The sequence below is a fragment of the Ovis canadensis genome, chromosome 5 (assembly GCF_042477335.2).
Source record: "Ovis canadensis isolate MfBH-ARS-UI-01 breed Bighorn chromosome 5, ARS-UI_OviCan_v2, whole genome shotgun sequence".
Classification (NCBI taxonomy): Eukaryota; Metazoa; Chordata; class Mammalia; order Artiodactyla; family Bovidae; genus Ovis; species Ovis canadensis.
The window spans coordinates 80,959,448-80,975,209 of NC_091249.1; the positions used below are offsets into that span (position 1 = coordinate 80,959,448).

At 43.1% G+C, this 15,762-nt stretch overlaps 1 protein-coding gene across 7 annotated transcripts in view; it reads right to left on the minus strand.

Annotated features, from left to right (window-relative positions):
* Positions 1 to 5,134: 5,134 nt before the first annotated feature.
* The window catches only part of LOC138440454 (T-cell immunoglobulin and mucin domain-containing protein 4-like), a 33,146-nt gene continuing 22,518 nt past the window's right edge, over positions 5,135 to 15,762 (minus strand). For 2 of the 7 annotated variants that reach the window (XR_011257034.1, XR_011257036.1), the window contains exons 5-10: positions 14,296 to 14,342; positions 12,610 to 12,703; positions 11,199 to 11,238; positions 10,196 to 10,215; positions 9,439 to 9,721; positions 5,135 to 5,409 (exon numbers count right to left, since the gene is read on the minus strand). Coding sequence is in view for 4 of the 7 variants with exons in the window: in XM_069590000.1 (XP_069446101.1) it covers positions 10,143 to 10,215; positions 11,199 to 11,238; positions 12,610 to 12,703; positions 14,296 to 14,342 (254 nt within the window). In the remaining 3 variants the exon portion in view is untranslated. Of the gene's footprint in view, positions 5,410 to 6,782; positions 6,872 to 9,438; positions 9,722 to 10,111; positions 10,216 to 11,198; positions 11,239 to 12,609; positions 12,704 to 14,295; positions 14,343 to 15,762 lie in introns of all 7 variants that reach the window. The other 5 variants (XM_069590001.1, XM_069590004.1, XM_069590000.1 and 2 more) reach the window with 3 other exon arrangements.

The window sequence follows — 15,762 nt, forward strand, 5'->3', positions numbered from 1 at the left end:
CTAAGTGATGCAGTAATTTTTCACAGGTGATATTCTTAGAAACAAGCCTACTTCCAGGTGCATATCTGTATATGCGAACAGTTCGGGCCTCATCCCCTGAAACATTTTACCTGGTTAACACAAGTCATGCAGCAAGTTCCCAGCATCATTCTCAGTTACTCTTTCTGCAGGATTGTTCCTCCTTTTAGAGAAGTGTGAAAGTTCTTATCCAGCTGTTCCTGGTGCTATCTGGCCTGTTGAATGTGACTGTCATGTGGTCCCTTTCTGAGTTAGGTGGTTACCAGGCCATGAGCCCCTTAACCTGCCCCCCAACCTCTTGGCTGGTTAGTCACCTCCCGCATCTCTCTTGTTGTGCTCCTGCTGCAGCAGGTGCCACAGGGCATTAGTGGGTGGAGGGGACCTGACCTAAAGCAGAGGACATATCTCAATAGCCATTGCTTCTTTCTACCCATCCATGCCAGACAGATAGATGGGTGGCCATAAACAATAGACCTCTCTATTGACTCCAGACACTGGCATCAAAGTCACAGCTGCAAGGAAGTGCGCAGGAAGAATTCCAAACTCTCATTCTTTTTTCTCTCTTCCTTCTTTTTACCTCTCAGGTACATTAGAAGTGATTCAAGTTTCTATATTTTGTGCTTAGCCTAATAAAGACAGAAATGGCTTTAGAGACTATAAGGATATGGGAATGAGGAACAGGTCTCTCTAGTTCATTCTTAGACCCCAGCACCCAATAGGACCCTCGGCACACAGGAGTCATCCAGCACACTTTTGTTAGATGAACGAATATGCTTGAAATCAAGAATGTTTCAGTTCAGTTCAGTCACTCAGTTTTGTCCGACTCTTTGCAACCCCATGAATCGCAGCACGCCAGGCCTCCCTGTCCATCACCAACTCCCGGAGTTTACCCAAACTCATATTCATTGAGTCGGTGATGCCATTCAGCCATCTCATCCTCTGTCATCCCCTTCTCCCTCAATCCCTCCCAATGTCAGGGTCTTTTCCAATCAGTCAACTCTTGGCAAGAGGTGGCCAATGTATTGGAGTTTCAGCTTCAGCATCAGTCCTTCCAGTGAACCCCTAGACTGATCTCCTTTAGGATGGACTGGTTGGATCTCCTTGCAGCCCAAGGGACTCTCAAGAGTCTTCTCCAACACCACAGTTCAAAAGCATCAATTCTTCAGCACTCAGCTTTCTTCACAGTCCAACTCTCACATCCATACATGACTACTGGAAAAACCATAGCCTTGACTAGATGGGCCTTTGTTGGCAAAGTAATGTCTCTGCTTTTCAATATGCTATCTAGGTTGGTCATAACTTTTCTTCCAAGGAGTAAGCGTCTTTTAATTTTCATGGCTGCAGTCACCATCTGCAGTGATTTTGGAGCCCAAAAAATAAAGTCTGACACTGTTTCCACTATTTCCCCATCTATTTCCCATGAAGTGATGGGACCAGATGTCATGATCTTAGTTTTCTTATGTTGAGCTTTAAGCCAAATTTTTCACTCTCCTCTTTCACTTTCATCAAGAGGCTTTTTAGTTCCTCTTCACTTTTTACCATAAGGGTGGTGCCATCTGCATATCTGAGGTTATTGATATTTCTCCCGGCAATCTTGATTCCAGCTTGTGTTTCTTCCAGTCCAGCGTTTCTCATGATGTACTCTGCATAGAAGTTAAATAAGCAGGGTGACAATGTACAGCCTTGACATACTCCTTTTCCTATTTGGAACCAGTCTATTGTTCCATGTCCAGTTCTAACTGTTGCTTCCTGACCTGCATATGTTTCTCAAGAGGCAGATCAGGTGGTCTGGTATTCCCATCTCTCTCAGAATTTTCCACAGTTTATTGTGATCCACACAGTCAAAGGCTTTGGCATAGTCAATAAAGCAGAAATAGATAGTTTTCTGGAACTCTCTTGCTTTTTCCATGATCCAGCGGATGTTGGTAATTTGATCTCTGGTTCCTCTGCCTTTTCTAAAACCAGCTTGAACATCTGGAAGTTCACGGTTCATGTATTGCTGAAGCCTGGCTTGGAGAAATTTGAGCATTATTTTACTAGCATGTGAGATGAGAGCAATTGTGCATTGAGTTTGAGCATTCTTTTGCATTGCCTTTCTTTAGGATTGGAATAAAAACTGACATTTTCCAGTCCTGTGGCCACTGCTGAGTTTTCCAAATTTGCTGGCATATTGAGTGCAGCACTTTCACAGCATCATCTTTCAGGATTTGAAATAGCTCAACTGGAATTCCATTACCTCCACTAGCATTGTTTATAGTGATGCTTTCTAAGGCCCACTTGACTTCACATTCCAGGATGTCTGGCTCTAGGTGAGTGATCAAACCATCGTGATTATTTTATTTGGAAGATCTTTTTTATACAGTTCTTCCGTGTATTCTCGCCACCTCTTCTTAATACCTTCTGCTTCTGTTAGGTCCATACCATTTCTGTCCTTTATTGTGTCCATCTTTGCATGAAATGTGCCCTTGGTATCTTTAATTTTCTTGAAGAGATCTCTAGTCTTTCCCATTCTGTTGTTTTCCTGTATTTCCTTGCACTGATCACTGAGGAAGGCTTTCTCATCTCTCCTTGCTATTCTTTGGAACTCTGCATTCAAACGGGAATATCTCTCCTTTTCTCTTTTGCTTTTCGCTTCTCTTCTTTTCACAGCTATTTTTAAGGCCTCCTCAGACAGTCATGTTGATTTTCTGCATTTGTCTCCCATGGGGATGGTCTTGATCCCTATCTCCTATACAATGTCACGAACCTCCGACCATAGTTCATCAGGCATTCTGTCTATCAGAATAGTCCCTTAAATCTATTTCTTACTTCCACTGTATAATTGTAAGGGATTTGATTTAGGTCATACCTGAAAGGTCTAGTGGTTTTCCCTACTTTCTTTAATTTAAGTCTGAATTTGGCATTAAGGAGTTCATGATCTGAGCCACAGTCAGCTCCCAGTCTTATTTTTGCTGACTGTATAGAGCTTCTCCATCTTTGGCTGCAAAGAATATAATCAATCTGATTTTGGTGCTGACCATCTGATATGTCCATGTGTAGAGTCTTCTCTTGTGTTGTTGGAAGAGGGTGTTTGCTATGACCAGTGAGTTCTCTCAGCAAAACTGTATTAGCCTTTGCCCTGCTTCATTCGGTACTCCAAGGCGAAATTTGCCTGTTACTCCAGGTGTTTCTTGACTTCCTATTTTTGCATTCCAGTCCCATATAAAGAAAAGGACATCTTTTTGGGGGTGTTAGTTCTAAAAGTTCTTGTAGGTGTTCATAGAACCGTTCAACTTCAGCTTCTTCAGTGTTACCGAACAACTATTCCCAGTTTTTCCATGCAGACTGATCCTAAGTTTTGCCTGAATGGCAGTGTGCACAGCCTGTAATAATTGGTGTAAATTGGTCCCAGACAGCTTTCAGTCCCCCTTGGTAAAGAATGGGTCTGTGACCCAGTGAAATGTATGGGCAGTGAAATACATGGGGAAGTTCTCTGGTTGATTCTAGGAAATAGTTCCCATATTGATAAAAGGTAAGTATCATATCAGGGGGAAAGTCCCATTTCCCATCTACCTCTTCCTTCCTGCTTGGGATGCTTTTGTGGAAGGATATTTTAGAGCTGTGGCAGCCATCTTGGGATCAAGAGGGAAGAGTCAAGGAAAGTCACAAAGACTCTGACATCTCATTGTCAACTAAAGAATGCCACTCCCCATCTGGCTCAAAAAGGATTGAGTAACTGCCCCTCCAGCTGCTGATCTTTAACATATCCAAAGAAGCTCAGGGTAGAGATCAGGAATGAGGCACTCTTCTCTGGTGAAAAGGGCAGAACAGGCCTTCTGATAATTAGATATTTTCAGGGGCAAATTTTTATGAACTTGGATTCTTGCATCTTCATATACTTAGAAAAGCACTAAAACCATTAACTGTTTCTTGTGACCTGATGTCACTGCTAAGATGTCCATTCCCTGTAACTAGCAGTGGCCTTCTACAAAGGTGTGTGCTCGGTGGTTGTACTCCTGTCACCAAATTCACACATACACAGGGACTCCTATTACAATTTGGTGCCAAAGGGCACAGGGTTGCCTTTGACCAAGTTGCTTCTTCTACACAAAGTTTTCTACTGAACCCGTTCTCCATGTTTCCCTTGACATCTTACTGCCTTCTCATTATCCCCCTGATATCTCTTAACAGACTTACAGCATCACCTTGCCATTCTAGACATTCCTTCTCTGTTTATCTTTGCTGTTTTCTCATTATCACTTTCCACAGGCCAAATATCATATCTTGGTTTTTAATTACTTTAATGGGCCTTGTCCACAGTAATTAGGACATTGAGGTCATTATCTTGTCGCTGCAGATCTTCTTGAGAAATTTTATTGATCTTTTCTTGGAGCAAACTCACATGGGGGTACTAGACCCACATAAACTTGTAACTTAGGCCAAGAGTTATCCTGATTAATTAGCAACATTGCTTTCTGGTGCAAAGCTGCCCTCCCTGTAGACCAGTGCTTTGCAAACATGGCTGTATAGTAGAATTACCTGAGATGCTTTCAAAACTCCTGAAGCCCAGGTCTCCCACATGGCAATTAAACCAGGAGAGCAGAGGGGAATCCAGCTTCAGGATTTTTTTAAGTTCCCCACAAGGTTCCACTGTACAGACACATTTGAAGATCAGTGCTTTAGACAAGTACTTCTTGATCTTTAATGTGCATATGAATCCCACAGAGGTCTTGTTTAAATGCAGATTCTGAAGGTCTGGGGTGCCACTGATATTCTGCATTCCTAACAAGCTTCCAGGTGATGACAACACCTGTCTGAGGCCCACATTTTGCAGAACAAAGGTCTAGAATATAGATTTAGTAGTCTATTCTAATGCTGGAAGTGAAAGTGTTAGTCACTCAGTCATGTCCAACTCTTTGAGACACCATGGATTATAGCCTGCCAGGCTCCTCTGTCCATGGAATTCTCCAGGCAAGAACACTGGAATGGGGAGCCATTCCCTCCTCCAGGGGATCTTCCCGACACAGTACCTCCTCCCTTGCAGGCATATTCTTTACAGTCTGAGCCACCATTCCGAAATTAAATTCCCCTTGGGTCCAATTGCAAAGTCACAGAAAAAAAAAAATAATGCCTGAAGTAAAGCCAAGTGCAGGGACACTATATTAAAGAACTCGAAGGAGTGTTGCTTTTGATCTCCAATTTAGTTATGTACCTGGGCTGACCAACCATCCCAGTTTGTCAGACACCGAGGTAAGGTTCTTGCGTGCCAGAATTTTCAGTCTTAAAACTGGGACAAATTGGTCACTCGAGTTAATGTGGCAGCTCTAAGAAAGCAGCAGTCAAGCTTTGCACTGCAGTGTCCGATTCCTTCTTTCTGGGAACAGGAGGGAGTCCAACAGGGTCAAGTGTGTGCTGGGAAAGACAAGCATAAGGGAAAGAAATGTGAGTTGCAGGCCCAATAAGATCTTAAAGAATGTGACTTCAAAAGAGTAAAGAATCAAGCAAATCCAAGTGGAATTAGAAAATTCTGAGATTATCATATGGCCATAGATACTCTTATCCTATCACCTGGGGCTCTCCAGTGGTAAAGAATCTGCCTGCTAATGCAGGAGACACAGTTTGATTTCTGGGTCAGGAGGATCCCTTGGAGATTGGGAGTAGCAACCCACTCCAGTATTCTTGTCTGGAGAATCCCACGTACAGAAGAGCCTGATGGGCTACAGTTCATGAGGTTGCAAGAGTCAGACATGAGTGAGCACAGCACGCAGTATGTACAGATAAATCTAGGGTTTGTGGTTTAGCCCTCTGTTCTAGCACTGGCTTTCTGTATAGCCCAGTTGGTAACCCGTTCCTCCTCTCTGGGCCTCAGGTTCAGCAACTAAGAAATGGGAGTTGAATCAAAGGATGTGAAGGGTTTTTCCTGCCTCCCCATTCCCCGATGATTTATGCAACATGAATAAAGCTACCACTGCAGAAGTGCGCTTTAACAGCACAATTAGATAGCGAACCCCCCTTCTGTTTTGGGAGCAGCCATCTCCAAGGCGCCCCAGGACACTGCACAGCAGCGTTAGTTTCCTCATATTCAGGAACACTTCCCTTTGCTGGCCTTTGATGCTCAGAGAGCCGAGAACTTACAGTTCTTTATTTCTTTTTTTGTTTTCCTTGAGACTAACATGTTTACAAATCTAAATGAAACTCTATCTCAGACCCAGCCTTTCGGTTACAAGTGGCTTCCTCCTTCTGCTCTTGCCTCCAGGCAGGGAACCCACTTCTCAACTTTTTGTTTTCTTCAGAGAGACAGAGTCTCCCCAGCCACCTGTTGCAGGATTCCTGTTAACCTTTCATTAAGCCTGCTGACAGCTGGCTTCATTTCTTCATAACTTAGTTCAACACATTCCCATTTCAATGGGTCCCACCTGGCTTCATTAAGGTTCCTGCCAGCTTCTCCACTAGCAGCTTCCTCCGCAAATGCAAATAGACTCTGAGTAAATAATATGGAGACTGGGGAAGACTGAGCTATAAAGTGGTTGGCACTGGAGAACCATCATAACTCTCAGGTTGCCCTGGATCTGAGTCAACTAAAATCTAATTCAGACCGACTCTGGTCAGTGCCTCAGTTTTAAATGTGTGAAATCTTACAAGGGCTGTCATGGTGAAGGACGGGGTAGTGGTTAGAGCATGGAGTCCTTCAGGCCTGGTTCCAGACCAGCTCTGTCACAGGGGTAGGACTATGAGCAAATTCTTTCAGCTCTTTCTGTTTTACTGTTTTCTCAAGAATAATATACCTGTTTCACTGGGCGGCTGTGAGGATCCAGTGATCTTGCCTTCATTTTTTTAATTGGAGGATAATTGCTTTACAATGTTGTGTTGGTTTCTGCCATAGAACAAGATGAATCAGCTATAAGTATACATATGTCCCTTCTTGATTGTCAAGGTTGACACAGAGTAAGGGTTTATCTTCCTGTGTTATACAGCAACTTCCCGCTAGTTATCTGTTTTGCACACGGTAATGTATATGTTTCAATGTGGTAGAGACCCTGGAACACAGCAAATGCTTCTAAGGATGAGATGTTATCTCTTTCACTTAGCCTAGAAAGGTCCAGGTGGCAGAATTAGGCTGCTCTAAACCCTCAAGGCCTGACTGTGGGCCTACCGTGTAAAAACAGCTGTCAGAGCTCTGCCTCCGCTAAAGTCTTTCCCTGTGGAAACGCAAACATGATGCATGGTTCCTATGTGGGTTTTGTCTCATTTAAAATTTTAAGCTTCTTGAGGGACGCGATTCTCTCCTCTGGGCCATCCACACAGTAGATATTATGGGGTTGTTTGTAGATGTTACCAATTCATCCTGATGGCACAGAGAGGGAAAGAGGAACCAGTACCCCAACCGCCTGCTCTGATCACGGAGTCTCAGGGTAAGAATTCTGGATGTATTCATTCTTTATCCTGTGACTCCCACCCTCCACCCCCTAGACCTTTGAATCTCCCACTGGCTGCCTTGTTCCAGTTCGTGGCCATCCGGTTCGAGGATGTTATTTACTAAGTGTGGCGTGAGTGCCTGTAAGTGGACACACAACATTCCATGTCAGTTTAGGCCACTTCACTCCCACGTCTTCATTCCTCCCTATCAGCTGCCTGGCCTCTGAGATCCCCACTGCAGCCTGGGGCAGAGCCCAAGGCTGTTTCCTCTGAGTCCCCTTGAGTGGAAAATAGGAGACAGGACTCTCACTTCTGCATTTGGAAGATTCCTCTGCCACAGCATGGAGGACAAACTGGGGAGGGAAATGAGCGAAGTTGGTGAGTGTAGTTAAAAGCTACCCTGAGAATCCAGCAGAAAGTAATGCTAGCTTGACTGAGGACTGATAATGACTCCACTGGGACCTTGGCCATTGGCTGCTGGAAACTAACACCCACCGCCACCCCACCCCACCCTGTTGCCATGCCAGTCATCACTGGACCCTGGTTACAGAAGAGTCTTTTCTTAAAATCTCCACCTTCCTGTTAGAAATTATATGCTGCCATAGTTCTCAAATTCTAGGGCACATCTTAACTTAGAACAAATTAAAACACAGATCTCTGGGCTCCTCTCTGAGGTTTCTGAGTCAGTAGGTGTGAGGTGGGGAGGAGAATGGGTATGATTAACAGGTTCCAGGAGATGCTCGGGTTGCTGGTCTGAAGTGCCCAGTTTCAGAACCACAGAGTGAGAGCAGTGGTTCTCACCAACCACTCAGAGCATTAAAAATAAATAAATAATAAAATCAGATGCCTAGGTCACACACCCCGGATCAATTACCAAGAGACCTCCTAAAGGGTGGAACTCAGGAATCAACATAAAAATTCCCCAGATAATTGCAGTGTTCAGCTAGGGTTGAAAGCTACTATCTGGAGGCTCCTGGAGGACATTCTCATTTGTAAAATACTGTGATTACTCATTTAAATGTTTCTGAATCTGATCAAGGGTCAGAAACATACTTGGGAAAAGATAGTAGATGGCTCCTGGCAAAACACAAATATACTCACTGAGCTGAGATATTAGGTTTAGGGAGCATCGTATTTGCTGTCATCTTTTCTAGGCAGACCCAAGTCGGTGGTGGTATTGGTGGTGGTTTGGGAAGGTGGGTAGGGAGCATGAGCTAAGTTAGGGTGGGCTATCTCACTAACCCACAAAATATTGAAACCTGAGCGTTTGTACATCCCATTTTCCAGATGGGGACACTGAAGCCCTGTACCTGATTCTAGATCCATAGCCCCCCACCCACCCAGCCCCAGGTTCTAAATCTGAATTGAGCCTGCTGGTCATTTCCAGTAGTTTGAGTTCACATAGAGCGGAAAGCCAAGCCAAATAAAGAAGCAACCCGTGTGCCACCAGTTATTTCCTTCACTTGGTCCGACCCTGCCACTCATCCTGGCACCAGGTGAGTGAGGCGGAAGCTTGCTGCCCTGGGCAGGTGGTTCTCCACGTGCTCGGGGGAGAGGGGGTGCTTCTATTAGCTGCTCTATTTGTGTGAACTAACAATGGAGGAACCTAGAGGCTGTTGTGGATGGGTCATAAAACTGGTATTTTTTTCCCTCTCTTAAAGTAATGTCAAGAGAATCAAAATATAAAGCATGGCTACCTGGAAAGACTGTGCACCTGTTTCATGAGTAGCTACTGCGCCAAACATACCAGGAAGTATTTCCAGCAAATTTGTTTCAGCCCCAGCTGACTTTCCACATTTCTTCCCAGCCAGAGGCCTCTCACTGAGGTGCACATTCTTTCTTTCAGTCAATGACTGCTTGTTTTAACCTCTCTCCATGGTTCCTCATGCTACCGGCTCTGAAAGTGTTTAAATAAGCCTGTTCTTACTGAGGAGCCAGTTCCCATGGACTATATACTTAGAGAAACTGATCTGGACTGCTTCAGTCACATCATCCATGTTCGAACATCCACGTTATTCACCTTACCTTACTGTGATGAACTCTTGCCTGTTTCCAAAATTAAATTCCCCAAGCAAGAATAAAGGTGTGACACTGTGGTCATCTTGAGTGAGCGAAGTCGCTCAGTCGCATCCGACTCTTCGTGACCCAGTGGACTGCAGCCCACCAGGCTCCTCTCTCCATGGGATTCTCCAGGCAAGAATAGTGGAGTGGGCTGCCATTTCCTTCTCCAGGGATCTTCCTGACCCAGGAATCGAACCCAGGTCTCCCACATTGCAGGCAGATGCAGGCAGACGCTTTAACCTCTGAGCTTTAAAGATACATAATTGTGAATGGAAAACAATAGAAAATCTGGGCCTTTTAGAGGTAAGTCAAAATGATGGTGTGATTCCACAGACTTTGTTTTAAATGTTTTTAAGCTTCAGAAGTGCCCTGAGATTGAATGGACTTCCTTAGGTACGATAGTGAGTTCACCGTCACCGAAGGCATTCAAGTGTATTGTGGACTTTTGACACCACAAGTCTACAGTGTCACTACTACAGCAGCAACACTACAGAGATAAAACCACGAGACAGAGAAAGCGTGGTCTCTAAAATAACTTTCACTTGTGAAACTCAAGCAAGACGCATCAGTGACACCAATGCAATAGATGGATTCAAAAAAAATTCTAAGACTTATTTTGATGATTCACGTGTCATACCACATTGCAAGTCCTAAGAAAAAGGGGCACATTACAGTGTGAAAAGACCATCTTCATCTTCTGTTCCACCGAGGACATCTTTACCTTCTCCAGCATTGTCTAGCCTGTAAAGAGAGAAGACAGCCTGCTGATGAGAACACCAAGACCAGCAACTGAGGGATGCTGCTAAATTAATAAATGACTAACCAAGGAGTTAAAATGGCTCAGAGTCCATCCAGTCCAAGCCTCTTATTTCACAGATGGGAAAACTGAGGCCACAGGAGATAAAAGGCTTTTTGCCTATCTACTATAATAAGGAGATTTAAAGCTGTGTTGCTGCTGCTGCTGCTGCTGCTAAGTCACTTCAGCTGTGTCCGACTCTGTTAGCAAGACATAAAAACATTATCTAAATGTACTTGTTTACCAGGAGGATCTCCAAGTATGACTTTCAAAAATTACCTTGCTAACCCTCAATTTCCATACTTATTGATATTTACTTATTTATAACTATTGTAGTAATGATGCAATTATTAAGTGAAAACAAGTTCTTAATCACAGTGTATACAAAATCCTTTCATTTCTTTTCCAAAAAAGCTATGTAACAGGACAGATATCAAAATCACTTTCCAGAGACTCTTCAAACTGTTTTTTTAAGAAGACAAAACAAAAACTGGTCCCATGGCCTAATTTGGTAGAGGAATTAAATCCCAGGAATGAAACAGTTTATGTTGTTTTTTTTTTTTCATTTTCCATGCTGCCAATGCTCCTTCAATGAACTCCAGTTTAACAATGACCTTTTGAAGTGAGTCACCCAGAGTTGAGCAAATAATGGGTAAAATGGCATATCGTTTTCCTTCTTTTGTGTCATACTTCTGTTAATGCAAGCTGCTAATATATTTGCATATTCGACAAATACTACAGTGTTATCTAAGACAAAGGTTAATGTAAGCTGAATCCCCACAGCTTTTTTTTACCTCTAAGGCCATATCTCTCCAACTCTATATTTAATCAGAATGCAAGCCCAAGGCATTAAACCACTGAATAGTATCTGATCACTTGCAACAGCTTGCACAATCATTACAGCAATCAGTCATGCAAGATGAATTACCTGGTGTGTTTCTGGAAACAATTGGCTTTCACGAATTTCCCTGAAAAGACAAGGCCATGTTAGAAGCAGAGTAGCTGTGCTTATGTGAACAAAATGCTGAGGAAGCACAGAGCAGCCTTATGAAGAGCAGAGGTGGTCCAAAGGTGGAAACTTAGGAACTGGATTGGCACAGAAAGCCACTCCTTTCCTTGATCAGATGATTGCTTCTTTTGGCCCCTCATTACTGCCCACCAATTACAAGATTGTTCCAATATTATAGACAACGGTTTTAAGTTCCTTATTTTTGGCCATGCAGCATGGCTTATGGGATCTTAGTTCCCTGACCAGGGTTTGAACCTATGCACTCTGAATTGGAAGCGCAGAGTCTTAACCACCGGATCATTAGGGAATTCCCTAAGCTGACTTATTCTTAAGTTACTTAAATTCAGTTACTCAGTTGGGTTTTAAAACACTTCCTTAGGACATACACCCAGAATTTCCCAAATGGTAACATGACTTTGTATTATGGTTAATGGCAAATGTCCACTAAGCTCCAAATTTCCTTTTGCAGTGTTCACAAGGGATAGGTGTAGAGACACATAAGTTTCACTCTTGTTGCCCAAACAGGCTGAGATGATTATTGCTAGTCAGAGATCCTCACTTACTACCAGCTTCTATTAACGACTATAGAGAAAAAATTTCCCCCATTTTTACAGGATCATTTTATGTGCCTGTACTTTGCATGAAAACAATAAACCCTGGTTCATGACTTCCTTATGCATTGCATTAAAACTTTTTTTTTTTTTAAGATGGGGAAGTTCAGATACAAGGTTGTGGACTAGCTGGAGAATCTAATGACAATCATGGACCCTACCCCTTGAAAAATACAGATGTGAACATTTCAAGGAGTTTACTGGTTCCCTGGAGTTCTCTCTCTGGATCTTAGGTTAGGAAGTTTTACTTTAAGCAAACAAATAAGAAGACTAGGATGACTCATGGCTCTCTTCCTGGAGGCATTCCCAACCAGAAGAGTCCTCCACCCCAAGACAGTGATAAGACAGTGATAAGACAGTACTTCCCATTTAAGGGAGTCAGGAGGATGAAATGAATTAGGAGATGTCAAAAATACAGCATCAGAACACACACAGAGTAAGTGTCCAATAAACAAAGGTGCTCTTATTTTACGTTGTTTTGCTTTCTCAAAACATAAACACTATCAGGAGATGATGCTCTAAGCCTTTGGCATCTCAGGGAGAATGAGTTTACCTGTTATCCTCCTTAATAGATGAGGGCAATGATAGAAGTGGGACTCTAAGGAATGGGGTGGGGGAGAGCAGACAGGGGCAGGAAGCAAAATTCATCCACTCTCAGATCCTCCTGGAGTTTCCAAAGCTCTGAAAGGCCTCCCCCCACCTTGACCTGCCCTCCTTACCTCGAAGAAAAAATGCCAGAAGCAATGCCAACAGCACGAATCCCAAGGAGGGAGCAATGATCATGAGCAGCTCGTAGTTGCTGGTCATTCTTATCTGGTGAGACACAGGGAAGCCCCTTGGATACTCACTTCCCAACATCACCCTCCCTGTTTGCCATCGCCAGCAACCTGCCAGCGGTATCACCCTCTCCCTGCAGTCCATCACATTTTGCCCAATGCATCTCAAGAACAAAGCCAGCCTTACAAGTTAAACTAAAAAAAAAAAAAAGAAATCTTGGAGAATCTGAAATGTTTTACCCAGAGCTCCCTAATTTTCCTAACTCTTAAGCATCAGGCAGATTGCTGTGAGCTGTGCTCTCCACTGTCAAATCACCTGGCCGGCCATCGCCTAAATCCTTTCAGTTCAACCTACCCGCTTCAGTTCTTCTTCCTGGCTGACTTAGACTTCTAGAAGAAACCAGGTAAAAGAGAAAGTGGAACTCGATTTCAAATTTTCTGCAGCAGTGATTCTCAAAGTATAGCCAGGGGATCCCTCTGTGAGATCGAAATGATTTTCAGGACACATTATTTGCTACTTGTACTGTATTTCATGAGAGCCGCATTGCAGTTTCCCAGAGGTTGCGACCGTATGATCTGTGATGTGAAGGTGTCGAGGCTCTGATGATGTAATATGAAAGTGGACATGAGATCCTCTATCCCTTACTGAGCCAGACATTAATAAGACTTGTAAAATGTAAAACAATGCCACTTTCCTCACTAATAATTTTTTCATTCAGGAAAAACTAGGTTATTTGTTTTTGTTTTCTTGGCCACATCACATAGCATGTGGGATCTTAGTTCCCCAACCGAGGATCAAACATATGCCCTCTGCATTGGAAGTACAGTGTCTTAATGCCTCTACCACCAGGGAAGTCCTGGGAAAATGTACTTCTTTTTCATAAAATATTATTTGCGTTAACATATTTATTATCCCTTTTGATGAATTCATATTGTTTTTAATTTCTCAGTTCTAATTTTTAGGAATATAAAGGGGTCCTGACACCAAATAGTCTGAGAAGCATCGCTCTATGGGCAGCATCCGGTTCCCTGGGGGCCACACCAGGTCCCATTGGCCAGGCCAGGCTGCATCCCTTCAACTTCCAGTTCCGTCTCTTAAAAGACAGAAATGCAGCACAATCAGCTCTCTTTGAGGAGAGAGAAAGAGAAGAAGGAAGAAGGGATGAGACCTTCGCTTTTCCTTTATAGGCTGTTTATATTGCCTGAAGGATTCCCATGAAGCAGTTTGAATCACTTTTGTAATAACAAAAATGAGTGACGGATCAGCTCAGAAAATGAGAGGAATGCTGGTGACAGGTGTTGATGCTATAGGATGTCCTTAATCCTGGGCCACCAGAGGGACCGAATAATAGTTTCAATGTTTATATATATATATGTGCATATATATATATATACATACATATAAATATATATTTCTTTTTTTCTTGTCAAAGCATCTATACATATAGAAGTGATGGTATCAGTGTCATTTCTGCCAAGAATGTCTACAAATCCTCCACTATTTCATAACAGTTGTAATGCATTTTGCCCTCGGATAGATATGCTCCCCCAATCCATTTCTGCAAACGTTCATTGTGGATTTTAAAACTCTAAGTCATATGCTTCAAAATACTTCACACAAATTTTTACCTGTTCTGGTTCGACTTCATTTTGCACAAGAAATGATGTCTCAGGTGCTGAGGAGAAAGAGAAAACAATGCTTATATTTCCTATGGGAGAATAAAATGCTACATCCTGAAACATTTTAGTTGATGTGCTTAATCTTTTAATCCCGGTTTTCCGTTTTTGCATAATTTATTTACCCATTTTTGTTTTGATATGTTTCTATCTAAAGCTCATCTGCTGTCTAATATTATTTCCCAGGAGCATCTCCATTTTATAGATGGGTAGAGTGAGTCATTAGGCAATTAGTCACCAGGCGATTGAATCTAATTTTTCTTTAACCACCAGTAGTAAATTCAGGACTTTTATCCTGAAAGAAAATTTTTCGGTCTGTCGGTTAACAAATTTTTATAAGCGTTTATAATAGGCCATGCACTATTCTAGCCGCACTATCGACCTTCTCGATGGAATTTACAACTTAGTTGTTGTTTAGTTGCTAAGTCTCGTCTGACTCTTTTGCGATCCTATGGACTGCAGCCCGCCAGGCTCCTCTGCTCATGGGAATTCCAGTCAAGTATACTGGAGTGGGTTGCCATTTCCTTCCCCAAGGGATCTTCCTGACCCAGGGATCGAACCCTCGTGTCCTGCATTGGCAGGTGGATTCTTTACCTTTGAGCCACCAGTAAAGGCTCTTTAGTAAGTCCCTTATAACTTAGTACAAACAACCAAATTTAAACAAAGACTGTGAATAGCTGGAAAAGTAATTCTGCAAAACTCTGGGCAGAAATAGTATGAGACATCAGAGGGATATATCATAAGGATGGCTGGCCTGTTCTCGGGGGCCGCATTCTTGAGAATGTGAAATTTAAGCTGAGACGTGGAATCATTTATTTATAACATAGATGAGTTCAGCCAGGAAAACAGAATCTACCAAGTGCTAAGCATGGTTCTGGGTATTATAAGAATGCAGAGATGAATATGGCATGACCCCACCCTCATGAAATTTACAGCACATTAGAGAAGGGTTGTTGTTGTTCAGTAGCTAAGTCGTGTCCAGCTCTTTGTGACCCCATGGACTGCAGCACCCCAGGCTTCCCTGTCCTTCACTATCTCCTGGAAGAGATAAGTCTCAGATAACTCAAAGCTAAGTTAGTCTCAGAACTGAAATGAGTCTCAGATGACTTGAAGCTTACTCCTCCTCGTGACACTGGGCCATTGCCTGACCCAGTGTCAGCAGACTGGGGAGAGCAGATGTGCAAGGCAGGGGGAGAAAGGCGAGGAGCTCAAATTTAGAGTCACTGATGGAAGGTACCCCAGGAACAGTGCAAACACTGTTTGCATAATAAGCAGCTGACGGATAAGGATTTGAATCTGAATCAAACTGGGGAAGAGGTTGGAGCTTGGAGGTACTGCTTTGGGAATCATCAGGATCCAGGGAGCAGATGAAAACCTCAGAGTACACAAGAAACCCAAGGGCTGCGTGTTCAGAAGAGG